Source organism: Mytilus edulis, chromosome 14 (genome assembly GCF_963676685.1).
Source record: "Mytilus edulis chromosome 14, xbMytEdul2.2, whole genome shotgun sequence".
NCBI lineage: Eukaryota > Metazoa > Mollusca > Bivalvia > Mytilida > Mytilidae > Mytilus > Mytilus edulis.
In genome coordinates, this window is record NC_092357.1 from 2,390,941 (window position 1) to 2,410,223 (window position 19,283).

General features: G+C 31.8%; 2 protein-coding genes and 1 long non-coding RNA gene across 4 annotated transcripts in view; 1 reads left to right on the forward strand and 2 right to left on the reverse strand.

Moving 5' to 3' along the window:
* The window catches only part of LOC139503238 (uncharacterized), a 30,645-nt gene extending 26,867 nt beyond the window's left edge, over window positions 1-3,778 (reverse strand). Inside the window, exons 1-2 of the mRNA XM_071292996.1 lie at window positions 3,761-3,778; window positions 1,161-1,418 (exon numbers count right to left, since the gene is read on the reverse strand). Coding sequence (XP_071149097.1) covers window positions 1,161-1,320 — 160 coding nt within the window. The 5' untranslated portion in view covers window positions 1,321-1,418; window positions 3,761-3,778. The remainder of the gene's footprint in view (window positions 1-1,160; window positions 1,419-3,760) is intronic.
* LOC139503376 (uncharacterized) overlaps window positions 1-19,283 on the reverse strand; it is a 332,278-nt gene that overhangs the window by 35,024 nt on the left and 277,971 nt on the right. The window lies entirely within an intron of this gene.
* Window positions 13,902-17,944, forward strand: LOC139502775 (uncharacterized). Of its 2 annotated transcripts, none has more exons than XR_011658934.1 (4): window positions 13,902-14,526; window positions 15,360-15,565; window positions 16,072-16,138; window positions 17,478-17,944. It is a non-coding gene; the product is annotated as an uncharacterized lncRNA (long non-coding RNA). The 2 variants fall into 2 exon arrangements; XR_011658933.1 differs by lacking the exon at window positions 17,478-17,944 and adding an exon at window positions 16,454-16,523.

The window sequence follows — 19,283 nt, forward strand, 5'->3', positions numbered from 1 at the left end:
AAAATAATTTCTTCTTAAACAAGGATGAAGGAATGAACGTCCCACATGAAAAAGATGGTTTGTAAGTCAAACATTTTTATTTCAATAATTGGTGATATAAAATAGAATTCGTTCAGAGTAGGACATTCAACAATTGAACCAAAGGCTATTTCTATAATCAAACACGCCTACCTTGTTATGATGACTCATCACAAAGATATTTCACTTGACCCATATCTTTTGCTTTCTCTTAATAGGAAATTTTTGTGTCAATATTTAAAAATATTGCTTAAAAATATGAAAATAATGAAATTTAAAGCGAGATGATATTCTTTAAGTTTCAGTATTAAATCTACCCGAACACGCTTTGATTATAACATGTGTGCCTGACTTTACTCTTGAATCTCGAAGTTATATGTTGTTTTCATTAATGTCTTTAAAATCAATCTTCAGTACTTCAATGTTTTTTACATTAGTTAGGCATATTGAAAAAAAACAAAGCACAGATGACATAATACTCCTTTTTGATTTAATTTATAAGTTGATAAAGTCACCCGGTCAGAAAAAAAGATACTAGTTTTAACTGTCTCGCACGTATATGAATACTTTGATACGTATACGTATCTAAATACTGCAGTTCTGCAACACTTAAAAAGAAATCAAAGACGGAACCATAAGTATTGATATATCATGGGGGAGAGTATTTTTGCAACTGATAAATCACATTTCTTTAGTCATAAAAACAGAACTGTTTTAAACAAATTGATATAGTTAATTGACATCTTTTAAACAAAATTAAATAAATTCAAAATGAAAATATAAACTTCGGTGTTTTCATTTATTTTGATCCATCATAAAGCAAGTTAACATCGTAAGCATTGTCTACCAGATGAACAAGGTAATGTTATATTTGAATCATACCTAATATTGTATAAATATTATATTTATTACCGCCAATACTACACTCAAATTACTGATAATATACCATACAGATCTTCTTAAAGCTTAAGGGACATCGGTGGCCGAGTTGTATAAGTAGTAACTACTGTAATCAATGGTCAGTCAACACTGAGGTTGTGAGTTCTAATGTCGCTCGTGCCGTCGCCGTAATTTTTCACAAGACAAATTAGTACTGCCTACCCAGCACCGAATTAATAGCTTTTGGGTTATCTAGGTCTTACCTTGCTGTCCTCCAAGCCATTCCTTCGTTTCACGATCAAAGTAGGAAAGGCCATTGTATAATTCTATTCCATCAGTTGACTTTCTGAATCTAGTTGGTTGTTTACCGACAAGATGTCTGGCAATAGTTGTCTTCCCTGTACCTTGTTCTCCAGCGAACATTACTCTTGACTCAAAATGAAGATAACTTTCTTCACCCAATAAACTTGAAAAAATGTGGGCTGAATTTTTATCCAATTTTTTCACTTCAATTGGAAGACCTGAAAATTCGACTAATCAATGTAATATTCAAATTCTACTGATACGTGAAGTACAACGGTTTATCGTTTATCATATAGTTAACCATTATACCGAAGCGTTGTTCTTGGTAATATTTGTGTACGTTTGTTCTTCTTTTCTGCGTTTTACATATATTGGAAACATGTCCATCCCCCTAAATGTTTCACTTTAAAATCACTTAATTTCAAAACATGTCAAGGTGCTAAAATGGTACAACACGTTTTTTTTTAATAAGAACGCCCATTCGGTTCAACTATAAAAAACAGCCAACTCTGAATGGGTCGAGTCTCCCGATCTTGTTAGAATTCTCAAAATGTTGCAAAACACAAAGACATACAAAACAAAATGCTCAAGCTGAAGGACAATTCATTATCTGTAATACACTACAAGTGAGAGGTTTAGTGCTATAAAACCAGGTTTAATCCACCATTTTCTTCATTTCAAAATTGCTGTACCAAGTCAGGAATATGACAGTTGTTGTCTATTCGTCTGATGTGTATGTTTATTATTTGATTTTATTATTTGATTAGGGTCTTTCCGTCTTAAATTTTCTGCGGAGTTAAGTACTGTTGTGGTTTTACTTTTTTAATATACGGATACTATCAATTTAAAACTAAGATGACAAACAGTGTCCTCCATTTTTCAAACGGGATTCGAAATTACATAATGTTGATTAATATTAGCATGAATTATTGCTCTTTCGTTGAGTATACTTTTTAAATATATCATTTACTATTTCCATTTGATTTCAGCTGGTTTAAAACTTTCACGTTGACTTGAAATTAGAAATATTTTTAATAAGGCCCTTTTCGATTGGCTTAAAACAATCCTTGTCGATTTGGAGCATCCGAATAGCTGAGCAGAATTAAAGTTAACTGCAAGATCAAAAACGTACAGATAAACATGAATTACACCAAAGGTTATAGTACGTTATTCATGTGTGAGTACATGTTAATTAACTTCTAGAATTCTTCTTGTTGTTCATGAGAGGCGAAATTATCAATAAAAGTTGGTTCTGGTCACAATGTGGACGTTAAATCCAATACCTCGTGTAAAGAGAGTGCCCTAATCTCAAGAACATTAAAAACCCTTGCATCAAGTGTAAGTATGGCCTGGAGGAAGAGTGTTGCTAATCAAAAAGTTCCTCTATCCAATATACCCTCCTTTGCTACTGTCAGTAAAAACTACCTTCATTTGTAAATGGATGAGGAAGTAGAAAGATTGTCGTCACAAAATGTCGAAAATATTTATATTCAATTCCCGAGTCCCGATAATGTAACTCACATTTTCCCGCAAACAATAAAGACCCAATCCTGACGTCCCAAAAATACCATCAAACCTCAAAACAATAACAATCAAAACCAAGAAGTAAACAAAGACTCACAAAAATTTACATCAACAGCTATAAATAATAATTAAGAAACAACACGAACTCCACTAAAAACTGGGAGGGATATCAGGTGCTCTGAAAAAGTAAGCATTTCCTGCATTGTATACGGCACACATTGTGTTATTTCTTTTTTCAGTCCGGTAATGACGGACATTTAACCTACATGTTGCATTAACTAATATGAACTCGTCCTCTTTTTTTTTTATCCTTAACACAATTCCAACCTTGTGAACGATGGTATTTATAGATATTAAAGGACATTGAGGGCTTTACATTTCGTGAGGTGTTACAGCAACGGTAATCTTTTACCGAGGTGCTAATCCCTAGTGTTTTATTTATAATTATGACAATGTAAATACCAAGGTCATTCTGCAGAAGACTTTTACAATAGAACCAATACTTGACAAGATGATTATGTACTTTCACTAGCTAAGAACATTGACAGTACTGATAACTGCACTGATTATACTCTCCGGAAGGAACTTCAATCATCATGGATATCTACTAAATGATCGAAAATCAAATGATTTGAGAAGAAAACAATTACGTCAGACGCACAATATTTGTGAAGTTCATGATTGACGCTCGATTCTAAAACAATAAAACGACCCCGACACAAATGACTCATCAGCAATTGGAAAAAACCTCAACATTCAAACTTTTATATAACAAAAAAATCATTGTAGATGTCTGAATTGATTTTTTTTTACAATTCTGCCAGACGTACGTTTTGTTTACAAACGACTCATCGTTATGCTCAAATAAAAAAAGTGAAGAATAATATAAATAAATACGGAGTTAACGTGCATTAAGGACTAACAATTCCTAACAGTTTTGTCAAATTATCTATTGTCAAACACATACAAAAAAAAATAATTGTTCCTTATTCGAGATAGATCAGTTAATAACAAAATATAGGTTCAAAGTACTTACCAGGAAGGCGTGATTCATAATCCTGCCAAAGAAACGAAATACTATATGTGTGCGTCTTTTATTAAAAGCTTTGCTTTTTTTTATAATTAAACTTACTAAACTGTATTACAAGAATATGCATTCATACATAAACATACATTTGTTATTTGCTTGTATCGTTATTGAAACATAATGAATTGAAAATACTAGTTACAAGTATGTACAATTCATACATTACCATTAATAACAGTATCATTTCATTTTTTCTGGCTAGTTCGCTTGGCTTCATTCCCTGTAAAACACAAATTGGTTTTATGTTTATACAACGGACGGAACTAATTTAAACGCTGCTAACGTAAAACGAAATAATTGCAGAACACTGACTGATATGTGTAGATTTCAGGTTTGAGTTCCGTAATTTTGTTATTTTAATGTTAAGAAACAGTCACGTTCCCTTTTCACGAGTGTGACCTACCGAATTAGACATTTTACCTTTATTTGGGACATTTTTACCTAATGTGTCTGTATGTTTTGTTCACGCGTTATTGTCGATATAATTAAATTGTTGTTGTAAGATCCTTGAATGCAAGTTATGATAAAGGGAACTTTCTGTTACTCAAAAACAGGGGATAATTAAATGTCTTCCAAAGGATAACAAACCTAGACATTTTTAAAAAAACCGGCGCCCTATATCTTTGCTCAATACTGTATATAAAATTGGCTCTGAGGCTATAGCAAGAAGATTTAGAACAGTTTTGACTTAACTTATTGATACTGATCAGACAGGTTTTATGAGTGGAAGATATATTGGGGAAAATCTAAGATTGGTCTAAGATATCATGGAATATACTGAAGATAATGATTTACCAGGCATTTTATTGTTGATAGATTTTGAAAAAGCCTTTGATTCCATTTCATGGGAATTTCTTAATTTTGGCGATTCTTTCAAAACATTAATTCAGCAGTCATTCAGGGAGAAAATCTGTCAGCCTTTTAATTGTTGAACGGGGTTGAGGACAAGGGTATCCATTATCGCCTTATCTTTTCATTCTTTGTGCAGAAATTTAAGCGTTAAAAATATGAAATAACAAAAATATAAATGGAATCAAAGTTCTTCATGTTGAAAACAAACTCTCGCAGTTTGCTGACGATACATCACTACTTTTAGATGGTAGTGAAGAACTCTTAAATGAGGCATTATTGGAACTAGATTGGTTTGCTAAAATTTCTGGTTTGAATATAAATTTTTCCAAAACTTATGTGATTTGGATTGGAAGTAAAAAGTACAGCACAGAGACACTTTGTACAAATCAAAATGTTACTTTGGGAAACACATCCTTTTAATTATTGGGTGTTAATTTTGATGTTGATTTAGATAAACTAGTTAAATTCAATTATGATGAATATATTGTAAAAATAAAAAGACTAGTCAAACAATTGTCTAGACGTAACATTACTGTTATTGGTCGAATTACTGTATTAAATCATATAATATTGTCACTACCTAATCCAAGTGAAGATATTATTAAACAGATAAATGAACTTATGTATGAGTTTATTTTGAACTCACCAGTTCATAGAGTGAAAAAAGATGTAATAAAAAAAGAGTATTGTGATGGAGGCTTAAAAATGATTAATTTGCATGCTTTTATAAATGCTTTGAAATGTACTTGGGTAAGTAGAATTTGTAAAAATGATTGTAAATGGCGAAATATATTTTAGTCATTTGTTGCTAAAGATAGATTCTTTAGTTGTGGTAATAGCTATGTAAAGCAAATACAGCAAAGTATTAAGAACAAATGTTGGAAAGATGAAGTTGGTGCTTGACAAATAGTAATTGAAAAAGAAATGAATTTGCACGACTGTGAATATTTTCTTTCCAGTCCAATTTGGATGAATAACCTATTCCAAATTGACAACAAACCAGTGTTTTTCAAAGACTGGCATAGTAAGGGTATTCTACATGTAAATGATATTGTTGGGGAGAATGGTGCCTTTAATTTTTTTATCAATTTCAGGAGTGTTTTCAGATGGATATAGACATCATGAAATATAAAAAAACATAATTTCTATGCTAAGACTTACAACAACAAAACAAATAGGGGAGATTATAAATTAGTATCTCCGTTCATAACATTAGTTATAAAGACCATTCTCAAAAGCAAAAAGGGATTTAAAGATGATTATGTTTCTGGTGCTAAACAAAAACAACACTGTTCCTACAGGAGTAAAAAGACGAGAAGCAATTTTAGTTTTAGAAAATCAAAACTGGAAAAAAAGTTTTCAAATACCATTTGCTATTACAAAAAATACTAGGCTACAATGGCTTCAGTATATAATTAATCATAAAATTCTGGCAACAAATACGTTTTTAAACAAAATTGGAATAGTGCAAAACCCATATTGCACTTTTTTAAAGGCTGAACTTGAATCAATTGAACTTAAACTGTGGGACTGTTATTATGTACAACAATTTATTGAGCAAACTGAAATGAAGTTTTTCCATAATGGTATTATTATACCATTTACACAGGATATTTTTTTTTGCTTGGAAATTTATAACGAATGTACAAAGTTGGTCCTCTGAATTAAACAATATATATATAATGCAAGATGTTTTAAAGGAGAATTAAGTTTAACAGCATTGCTTGAAAAAACAAAGCATCATTATATTTTGAAGAAGAAGATATCAATTAAAAATAAATGTTTTGACAAGTTTCATCAAGCTTGGTGCATTTACCAAGAGGCTTTACAGGATAATTTGATGGACCAGCAACTGTACAAAATTAACAGACATCAAACCAAAGTTTTGTTTTTTTTTAATATTTGTTTTTTGTTTTTTTGTTGTTGTTTTTTTCTCTTTTTTAATTATCTTTTCATTCTTTTATTTATTAATTCTCTATACTTTTTTTGTTTGTTTGATCTTTTTAATAAGATACCATTATAAAATCCAAACAAAATGTTGTTTTCAAGTTCTATACATTTTCCGATGAGTTGTATTATGTTACATTTATATATATATGAACTTACTGCTTGATAACTGTATTGTTGTATATTATATATATTAGATACAAAAATAAATATGAAAAAAATGGATCCGACGGTCTTACATGTGAGAGGTTTAGCGATATAAAACCGGGTTCAATCCACTATATTCTACATTCGACAGTGCCTGTGCCAAGTCAGGAATATGAAATTTGTTTTCCATTTGTTTTATGTTTTTTGTCATTTGATTTTGTCGTGTGATAAGGGACTTTCCAAATATATTTTCCTCTGAGTTGTGATTTTACTTTTTATGAAAAAAGAAGAAAAAAATACAGGCTCATGACTTTTGACGTGTACATACATAGAGAATGTTGCATGGTTAATAAATTATATCATGTTCTTTAAAAAAGTTTAAACTGTTCTTAAATGTGAGCTACTGAGTTTTACTTTGGCCGTGTTGTAATTAAATGTAAAACATGACAGGTGTCACATTCGGAGCAACATGTACTCACCATACCTGATCACCTGAGATCAACCACCGATTAGTTGGATATAGGTGTAACTCGGTCTTAGTTTTTCTGTTGTGTTTTCTGCTCTATGATTTGTTTTTTTGGTGGTGTTTGCTTTTTCTTGAGTGTTTTCGACTTTCCTCTGGAATCGACTGCTTCTCTCCTACGTTTTGTTTTTATTTTACCCTCTTTCTAGTAGTATTTTTTTGTCATTAAAATTGGTTGATACATATACATCGAATTGATTCATTATATATAGTGGGTAAACAACTCTGATATCTTGCTTGAGTTAAGCCTTTTTGATGACCAACAAAGTTGCGTTACCGAGATACATTTTTTGACACTAGAAAGTAAAAATGCATGGCAACAAATGTACATTTCAATCTTTAAACAATTATAATGATGTTATAACTCTTCTATCAACATAAGTAAAAACAGATATCAGGTTAATAGCAGCAGTGGCATCGACCCAGTGGTGTAAATAGTTATCAGAGTTACCAGGATTATAATTTAGTACGCCAGACGAACGTTTCGTCTACATAAGACTCATCAGTGAAGCCCATATCAAAATATTTATAAAGCCAAACAAGTACAAAGTTAAAGAGCATTGAGGTTTCAAAATTCAAAAAAGTTGTGCCAAATTCGGCTAAGGTAATCTATGTCTGTGATAAGAAAATCCTTAGTTTTTCGAAAATTCAAAGTTTTGTAAACAGGAAATTCATAAAAATTACAACATTATTGATAATCATGTCAACACCGAAGTGTCAACTTCTGGGCTGGTGTTAACCTCGGGGACGAAACATCCACCAGCAGTGGCATCGACCCAGTGGTGTAACTAGTTATCAAAAGTACCAGGATTATAATTTAGTACGCCAGACGCAAGTTTCGTCTACATAAGACTCATCAGTGAAGCGCATATCAAAATATTAATAAAGCCAAACAAGTACAAATTTGAAGAGCATTGAGGTTTCCAAATTCAAAAAAGTTGTGCCAAATTCGGCTAAGGTAATCTATGTCTGTGATAAGAAAATCCTTAGTTTTTCGAAAATTCAAAGTTTTGTTAACAGGAAATTCATAAAAATTACAAATTTATTGATAATCAGGTCAACACCGAAGTGTTGACTTCTGGGCTGGTGTTAACCTCGGGGACGAAACATCCACCAGCAGTGGCATCGACCCAGTGGTGTAACTAGTTATCAAAAGTACCAGGATTATAATTTAGTACGCCAGACGAACGTTTCGTTTACATAAGACTCATCAGTGACGCGCATATCAAAATATTTATCAAGCCAAACAAGTTCAAAGTTGAAGAGCATATAAGATTAAAATTCCAAAAAGTGGTGACAAAATCGGCTAAGGTAATCTATGCCTGTGATAAGAAAATCCTTGGTTTTTCGAAATTCAAAGTTTTGTAAACAGGAAATTCATAAAAATGACCATATTATTGATATTCATGTCAACACCGAAGTGTTGACTACTGCGCTGGTGATACCCTCGGGGACGAAACGCCCACCAGCAGTGGCATCGACCCAGTGGTGTAACAAGTTATCAAAGGTAAAAGGATTATAATTTAGTACGCCAGACGCACGTTTCGTCTACATAAGACTCATCAGTGACGCGCATATCAAAGTATTTATCAAGCCAAACAAGTACATAGTTGAAGAGCATTGAGGATTCAAAATTCCAAAACGTTGTGCCAAATTCGGCTAAGGTAATCGTGTATGCTAATGGAATGATTAGAACTTTCTTTTGGATTAACTTAATTTTTTCTGGAATTGTCATAATCCGCAATGTGTTATTTAAACTTCTACAGTTTTCAAGAAGTTTACGTTCTACCGTTTTTTAGATATTTTCGTGACAACAATATACTGTTGATTCAATATTTTTCGTTGGATACGAATTTTCATGGATTTAGTGGGTGCAGGTGAACCACGAATTTAAATTTTCAACAAATTACAAATGTCCATACGCTTGTTTGCAGACTAAAACAGAACCACGAAATTAAATGTCCACGAAAGTTTAAGTTTTTTTCAATCTACGAAAATTGATCCCCACGAACATAGATGAATCCACAGTTTATACAAACACTAGAGGAAAAGAGGGACGAAAGATAACGGAGGGGCAGTCATCATTTTTTTATTTTATTTACGTTAACTATATCATAGAAGGTTTTGACTTTTTGGACACAATATTCTGTTTGACTCCTGCACAAGTGATGAGAAGAATTCCGGATAATGAAATGACAAAATTTGGGTAAAAATAAAAATGAATTTTGTTTCACTTTACAATTGATTTTTGTTTTTTGTTGGCTACAACTGAAAGGTGATTTCTGACCGTAACAGAAAAGTGACTTTTTTTCAATTGTCCCTGGAGAGGTATTATTGATATTTGACTTTTTCGATGCTCGATATTTATGGTCCTTGTTTTTAAGTTTATTTTTTACACAAACTAACCTGTTTGAGTGATGTTAAAAAGTCATTGACCTCCGCAGCTGATTTTATTGCAATGACCTTTGCTTATCGTTGATGGCTGAACGGGGAAAAGTAAAATCAAGACAAACACACATATTAGAGGTGACCAAAATTATTTTTTTAAAGTAATGTTTTGTCAGTGACAATCTTACCATCGCGATATTATCTGGAAATAAAACTTGTTTTTATACCCTGATTAACACATGAGCGAAGATTCGATGATCTCGACATTGATGTTCTTCTCTTGTTTTGCAATTGTCGCCATATGTTTATACACATCAAGATAAACAGTGCATATTATTACAGTCAGTGTTTTTGTTTGTTTCTGTCATTCTATTATATGCCAGCTATGCTGGCACTTATGGTAGAAGCATCGTTTGGGACAAAAAACGATAACTCGCTCTACACGACCTATCTGAAAAGTTTCGTCAATCTCGTTAAATCTCGTACGAATTTGTTTTTAATGGCAGCCAAATATAGTGACATTGTGTATAACAAAATATGTACAATATTGAAATAGTTCAATTAAATTACACCCGGCCCAATGGACCTATAAATCACTTCAAATAGATACTATAGTATTAATTCAGATTGACCTCAGGAATTTTATATACATGTTAACTATTTAAATATAAGTGTTGTCTGCATTTTGTTAATGACTGTTCTAAGTATCGAGCCGTTTTTCGAGAATATTCGATCTTGAAAAAAAAACAGGCAGAACGGAACAAATTCGATGTTAAATACGACATATTTTTATATATATTTAAAAACAAACAAAGAATTATGAAATGTTGTAACTTGCGTAGTTTATTTAAATTTGATAGTATCTCGGGCATAACCAAAGTTTGGACGAACACGTTACCTTTAACCTTTATCTCGTGATGTTGATCGTCTGCTTCATCTTTCCCTTGTCACTGACAGCGGCAGTATTATTTCTAAATAATTATAGGTATTGCATTCACAAATCACAAATCATAATGAATGATCATTTGTATAGTGCTAAAGTTCCGTCCAGCCATAAGAACACAGAAAAACCCTCTAAACGCAATAATCGTAGATCATACGCAGAGGTAGTTAAATCCGGTGATCTGGTTGACCATGACTACTTTAATTCACAAAAGGCCGAGAAGCTTTCAGAATCAAACAAAACAAATCTGCTAATTCTGAACTTACTTTGGCAAACCTAGATTGCCTGCCCTCAACAAATCTTGTCATTAATAATGACACATTTTTATCGTATACAGTCCAAGGAGATGGAAACTGTTTTTCTTTTTTTCAATCTTTAAGTTTAATTATAAATGGAAACTTGAGTCTGAGTGATTCATATAGGTTAAGTGTATGCTCCCATATTGTCCAAAATTGAATTTTATGGGGAGATAGAATTATAATAACCCACGATAAAACCATGACTCTTGATAAGTATATACAAGGCATGTTATTTGGAAAAATGTGGGCTACATCCAGTGAAATCCAGGCTGCTGCCACATTATTTGGACGTAATATAAATATTTGGGTACCGCAGTCGCCTGTATATTTGATGCGTCAGTTTCAACCCTATCAAAATGTTTTAACTCTTCCAAATGTTTATATACTCTTAGCAGGTGCACATTTCGACCCTTTAAAACAATCAACACCTATGCCTATGGCTACAGCAACACTACCTCAACAAATTAATATTCATAACCAAAAGTACCAACCAAAAACCAAAAACTTAAAAAGAAAGTGTACCTTTAAAAAATCAGCTACAAAACAAAAAAGCAAGACTCTGAAATAGTAGTGGAAAATATTAGCAAGCAAAATCAAGGGAATTGTGCAAATGATGATACAAGCATGAAAATTAGCACAAAGCAAAAACTGCTGGCCATAAGAAAATTTCATTTTTTCAAGACGGCCACCACTTTTTCTAAAATGACTTATTTTTCCAGATTGAAATACTTATTTTTCTTGGTTTGCGCATGCGTGAAAATGTTACAAAATTCACACACAAACATTTGAATTATATATTACATGCTTAGTGCTTTTGAATTTTGAATGATGATATGAATTTGTTTGATGACATTTTGTAAGGTTATGATTCACCTGCGTTTAACAATTTCGCGCTTATTAATAAAGAACGAATTACACGCACTGCAAGGGTACAATGATGGAAATCGTAGTTCATCTAACAGATTAGGACTTTTTGAAACATATCTTGATCGTTATTCATTCCTCTAAGCATCTAGTTTCTGTTCGAGTATAAAGTGTTGCTTTTGATGCCACTGTTTGAAAACACGCCCTTTCAGTTGCAATGATCAAGCATTCGATGGATAAGATGAAAAAGGTGGTTAATTTTCTAAATATCGGGCAAACAGTTGGTATGGCCAGACTTGTACGAAGAAGATACGTTTATCGTCATGTTTGGTGGATTGTATATTAAAATGGCTTGTTTGGCGTATTTAATTATAATATGCATAATAGCATATGTGGTTTGATCAGACACAAACACAGAATGATAAGTCGTGAACTGCGATGTTGGTACCATACGTTTAATAAAAAAAAACCTTCGAGACGATATATGGTAGCTGGACCAAAGTCAGTAGACTGGAAGATGAATTTGAAAGATTTAGTGGTTTGAGCCATTCTACAACAGAAGAACGACGTCATGAAGACTCTACGAAAACATAAAAGGATTTCTTCGAAAAACGTTAAAGGCTTTCTAAAGTGATGAACAAGTTTGATAATCCATTTCTAGAAGAGTCGTCAGATATGTACAAAATTTACTCTTCAAAGGAAATTGTTGATTCAGAAGTAAAAGATGTGTATATAAACTCCAAGACATTGTCCCCCAACAGCACGATCTTTTGAAGCATATAAGAGTCGTAAAATGAAACTGGAAACTTCTTTGTCAAAAAAAAGAAGCTAGAGAACCTAATCACTGATTTCTATCTTTTTTCTTAATTTTCAATTTCTTCTTTAGCCATCAAAGCCAAACTGCTCCTACGTCTATGTGTCAGGATGTGGTATTAAATCGCAGCAAATTGGTATACTTGAAACATACTGCGATTTACCATCAACTGATCCAAGTTCTGACGCATTTATTTGTTGGTGGGGCAGCAATGGTAAATTTATAACCACAACTTTGGGCAAACATATTTGATGATTATATAAATGATATCATACTGCCTTACATAAATTTTCCTTCAATAAGTATCCAAGATTAGACATCGATTTGTTGTTTAATAAATAAATTTTTTAAAGGCTGGGACGAAAACGAAAGGCAAATTACTGGCGATAGACGGAAACTTGTTGGTTCTGATAGTACGCCAAGGGTTTGGAGTAGTTTTCTCTGTGAAGATGATACCACAACGGAATTGTTCAAGTTTCTTGCCGACAGAATTGTTTCTTTAAAGACTAATGAAAATGCTTATGCTACTCAAGTTGAAAAATACTTCTAAGCTATCCCCTTGTAACCGTGAAAAAGCAGATACACGAAAGATTGTCTATGATAAGCATGTTGCTGAAAGTGATTGTAAAAAGTAATTTTAAGTAGTACTGACATAGATGTAGTAGTATTAGGACTTGCAGTGCTCGCAAGATTAGGTGTGGACAAATTGTGGATAGGTTTTTAAAGTAATAAATACTATCGACTGAATCCTGTACATGTCATATCAAATGCGTTTGGTCCTCGTGTAGCAGAAAGTAAAATCACAAAAATACTGAACTAAGAGGAAAATCAGTTCGGAAAGTCCATAATCACATGGCAAAATCAAATAACAAAACGCATCAAAAACAAATGGACAAGAACCGTCATATTCCTGACTAGGTACAGGCATTTTCAAATGTAGAAAATGGTGGATTAAACCTAGTTTTATAGCGCTTACCCTCTCACTTTGATGACAGTCTCATCAATTTCCGTTATATTAACATTGATGCGTTAACTAAACAGACACAATAAATAAAATAGTCAGAATATGTGTATATCAGTCATCATCGTATAACAATTTTAAAAGGAACAATTTAACAGAACATAAAACCATCAATCTACAAACACATTTATTGATTTGTGTGTCTGACGTCAGAAAATAGTATACGTCATATAGATTTGTCTTTCAATGTGTATGCAAACAAAATTAAAATTAACCTAGGCAATGTTAGCATACAGGGCTAAAAAATCAAAAGTATGTAAGAATATATTTCAGAAATAGACCGAGATTTAAGGTGACTTCCGATACTAAGGGAGATAACAACATTTTACTGATGTAAAACTGGTTCCCGTTTAAAAATTTAGGATATATCGCCTGTATATCTAGGTCACGGTAACAGTTCCGATGTCGTCTGTTGACAACGTGTGTAAACAACTTCCAAGTTACAGCTCATCGCTCAGAAGAAAGGAAGGTTTATCATAAAGGATAAATGCATGCGTTCTTTAAAAATAAAGAATATGAATAGCTTCAGCCTGAAAGTTCACACCGTCTTAAATGATTCTCAACTTATAATATCATATGATATAAGTTTTTGGAAGTTGGAGAAATTCGGCGTCCGATCACAGACAGTGATGTTTTTATTTGACGAAACCTGGAAAGAAGGTCGACGGCTAGCTCTGGTTGATCACCTAGCGCAGAATATGTTCGTTAAGATGTAAAACTGTCCCCTGCGGATACTGTCTGTGAACGGAAATGCGACCTTTAAGGCTTGTACCAGGAGGTGGCGGCCGTGGAGCATTTTGTCCATACCATATCGTTGTAGCTGCAGTGCATGTAACCTGCATATCATGTGTGACAGTATAGAAACGAGGGGGAAAATGGGACTGGTGAATTTTTTATCAATTCAAAAGCTGCACATGGTAAGAGAGTTCAATTTTCTCTTTATTATATATTCTCTTTACACATGTTACTGGAGAAGGTGTATGGTTTCATGTCTTGAATAAATGAACCTGCCCCACACCTCTCTTTTTCTTTCTTTAATTCCCCTCTATTATGGTCTGGAGTTTATGTGGTTTGAGGGTAAAAAGCTTTATTTTGAGGGGAAGTGCTGCCCAAATTTTTTATGAAGCTGGACTTAGTAATTTTTCTGGAATTTTGCCCTGGAAGTTATTTATCATTTTTGCAATGAACACAAAGTCATCTATACATAAGGGGCTTTTTAGTTTTGCATCCAAAAGGAGAGGATTATTTTGTAAATACTTATTTGGTAGCAATTATATAACCATACATAAAATTAGAATTGAAAAAGTAAACAAGTGCAGTCACAATGATTCATTCACAAAAATAATGTTTTACAAACTCAAAATATTAGTTTTCTTTATGTTATAATCAGAATTTTCATATTAAGTCATCTTTTGCATGTGATCAGAGACCAAGTGGTCTGATACCTTACATATTTAGTCATGTAAAAACACCTAGAATGATGTGTAGAATGCAGGATAATGCATGAAGGCAAAAAAGAAAATTAAGAAGGGGAGCACCCATTCTCATTCCACATTATTAGAAATAAATGTGAGTCTGTGATCTATAAGAATAAAGGTAAACATGAATTCACAATCATATTATATAAATATAAATTGAAAAAATCAATTGTATATTCCAAATAAAATTATGAACTCAAGTCTAAATAGGTTATAGTTTATCTAATTAACCAATACATGTGCAAACTGACATTTCATATCATATTTTTCAGGAATGATACATGCAGGAATTTGTGCCACACATTTCAACAATTTCCTTAATGGATTGAATGTACTTTCTGTGAATTCATCAGCCATACTTAAAGAAAAAGGAGAATTAAACTGGAAAGAAAATATTTGCAGTTGCAAAAGAATCCTGTAAATAAAGCCAAAAGAAGAAACAGTTTTAAACATAGTTAATTTAATGAATAATTAGAAGGTAATTAAACCTTTAGTCATATAATTTCAAAGTATTTTTTGATAATTTTCCTAAGTAGATATATAAAGTATAACGAGGACCATAATTATATTCATATTTGCACTTAAGCAGTCATAAAAATGAATTAACAGATCTTGGTAATAATTTCAAGTTGAGGGTCAATATTTCAAATCAATTTTGTGGTAAAGCATTGTTATACATGTATATACTTGAAGACTTTCATGTATAGAACATGATAGAATTTGTTTCAACAAAAATATTGAACTAGAATTAGTTACATTTGTATTTATTAAATGAAATCTATATTAATGTATAATTTGAACAAATTTAATGAAACCTATTTGGTTTTGAAAGCCTTTATTCATGTACATATTATTATTACAAATTTCATTGTTAACAGCCTGAGTTTCCAGTTAATTTTAAATGTAATATGTTTTAGCTATAGTATTTGAACACTGCATGCACTTTCATTTATATATATATTTGTTATCACTTTTTTTCATTAGGTTGAAGCTAGTTTTGTTGCAGAATTGCAAATGTTTGGTACTGGTTGAAACTATGAAAGTAATACAGGTAAATTTAAAGAATTTAGACTTTAACTTTATTAATAGAAAAGATATTCCCAAATGTCAAGGTGAAAGTGGACATTGTAGATTCTAAACACCAATGTGAAAGCAACAGTCTTCTATGGTGAGAGGATGCCATACTTAGCATTAATGCTCTTGTTATTATATATATGAAAGATGGCTTTTTTTATCATTATTTTCACTATTTTGATATTCAACAACCAACATTGATAACAAGTAATATAAAACTCTCACTTTTTATGAATCCTATATCATATTAATTTACTTATTTAATTTTTGTTATATTTGTTATCAATTGTAGGTCTCATGGTTATCATTTAACAGCAGGTTATTAGCAGCAGTTTTGTAGAAAAATGAAGGATGACTGTCAAATACATACATTTTAGGATAATTACATGTAGTTACCTTTGAAAAAAAACTTTTTGAGACTTTTTAATCTGATAATGGTGTTTTGCAGGCATTTATAACATTTCTTTTTGGACAATATATTTAGTAGACTCAACTATAAAATGTAGGATCATGTAAACTTGTACACAGATGTCAATGACCTACATTTTCCACTTCACTGACTTTGGTTACATTAAACATCCAATTTCATATACAACAAATGTATATCTCAGCAACTAAAAGGTGTCAGATCATGCAAACTTATATATACACTCTCAGAGTCTCAGTAACTCAGCTTCCAGGCAAAAGAAGGTCACAGTGATCCACATTTTACACTATTGATTTGTACTTTATTTTATAATTTAAATACAAAGTATATTATCAAGACTGCCACTGGTTCTTGTGTGCCACAATTCTGATAATGAAGATACCTATATGATGTAGATAACTGACGTTTATTTCAAACTTGGTCACATGCTGTATATGTAAATTTTTACCAAAAAGAACAGTTCAACTGTATTAATTTAAGGTATATGGTAAAGGTCACACCTATTAAATATACATGTATACCTTGAATTTGCATTGGACCCTATAATGCTCCCTATATCATTTATATTGTCAATTATTGCATTCCAAATTGCCATTGTACACAAAACAAAAACCACTAAAAAGGATGGCCATTATATGCAAAAGCAATATAAAATGCATACCCATCAGCTGACCTAATTATTGCAATCAATTCAAAAACCTGGCCATATATCATATTATAAAACTCTTAATGAGTACCTTTGTTAGTCAGGTATAATATAATCTTTTTAAATTGATGTTGTAATGCATGATTGGATTAATTTTGCACTCACTGAAATATTATATAAATTTAGTAGTTTATTAGTATATATTACACCTTTTCATTACACATAAATAAATTAAACTTTCAGGTAAATGCAGCAATAGAATGTTCCCCTGGAAAATTTACGCAGAAAATTTGGGAAAGTATGAATAAGAAATTAGAGAGGCAAACAGATAACCAGAAAACAAAGATTTTAAAAGAAAAGAATTGCCACTAATAGTAATATGATATATCTGACTGGGAGCAACATATATTATTCAATATGGAAGGATTGACAATTTTGACTGAGAACAAAGTGAACTCTAATAATGCTATGACTATCAATAAGTACTTGACTGAATCAGAGGAGTAAACTATTTACATATTTGTAAATATAACAGTTATATGTTTGCTTGATTATTGAGGCATTCAAAATAAAGAAAGTTGAAAAACCTTTGAAAAAGTTATTATTTCATCATTTTTTGGTTATGTTACTATGACAACTGAAATATATAATGTATTATCATTATGCTTTATCAAACTTAAATCATTAACTGAGGAAAAGGTGACAAAGTCTTTTTTAATCCATTTACTTGCATGACTGCTCACAGATCAATTTAAACTGACTGTAATGTATGACTTTGATAGAAAATACTTGAAAATTTCATTTTGGGCTACAGGAACATAAAGTTTCAATATCAAGATCAGTTTTTGCTGATTTTTCCTTGTTTGTTCTACTACTTAAAAGACTTTCAACAATTTTTGCAATGCATTTAGTAAAAAATCCAAGGTATTGAAGTGTCAAGAAATATTGACCCCCCTTTTTTCATCTGGTGTCAGTAAAGTACTACAAATTGATCAAAAGAACAGTCATGGTCATTTAACTGTTTTTATTTACATCAGTTAATAAAATTTAAGATATAAACATTTCATTTGGAATAATAAATGGTATTTTTGTGAGTTTCTTCAGTGTTTACATTAGGCTATGCTATCTGCCAAGTACATAGTATGACGCATTGATACAAGGGGTAAAAATCAAATAATTTCATTAAATCTGTATGACAAAATTTGTTTGGGGGTAGTAAATAACCTATGTCATATTGTTTAACACCACAGAAACAACTTTCTGTGCATTTATAACAATTTAGGACATTTTTTAATATTAAAGCATATTGTCATGGTGAGAAAAGCTAAAAATAGCACAAACTCAAGTTTTAGGCTCTAAATTTGCAATATGTGACATGTTGCCCCCAAAAAGATTGAAATATGGCTACTATTACTTCAAATGATCAGTTAAGGCCAAAAAAATCAATTGTTTTCTGAATTTGATGTTTCACCGCATTTCGGTTAAAGGTGTCATACCACCAATTAAAAGTCCCTATCTGTTCAACCAAATTTAGCAATTTTCACAGCTTTCTAAATATTTTACCTTAAGTTTAACTTCATAGAAACTAGGTATATCCTGAATTTTAGAGGTGCCACCTTTCTGCATGCCAATTTTCAACATACATTCAAAATCATGTAAGAAAGAAGAGAGCTCCCGAAAGGAGGTACCACTATAAATAACCCCTGGTTTTCTGGAAATCTTAAATTAGCATACCATTGAGCGCATTAATCCTCAATTTTAAATGCAAACTCCTAGACAGGTAAAATTTGGCTCAAAATGGTCTTAATATATTTCTCTTTCAACAAAAGTTTCATTTCTGCAAATTTGTTGGTTAGTTTAGGTGAACAATGACATCAAATGCACTATTTTTTGTCCGAGTAGGCCTACTTTCACATACGTTCTAAATTTGAGGGAGTAATTGGTGGTATGACACTATTTGGTGATTTTCGCTAACTTCTGAGTAATTTATTTTGCTCATTTAAGACCACAGTAATGCTAATATAAGCTGCATTACAATGTATCATAATA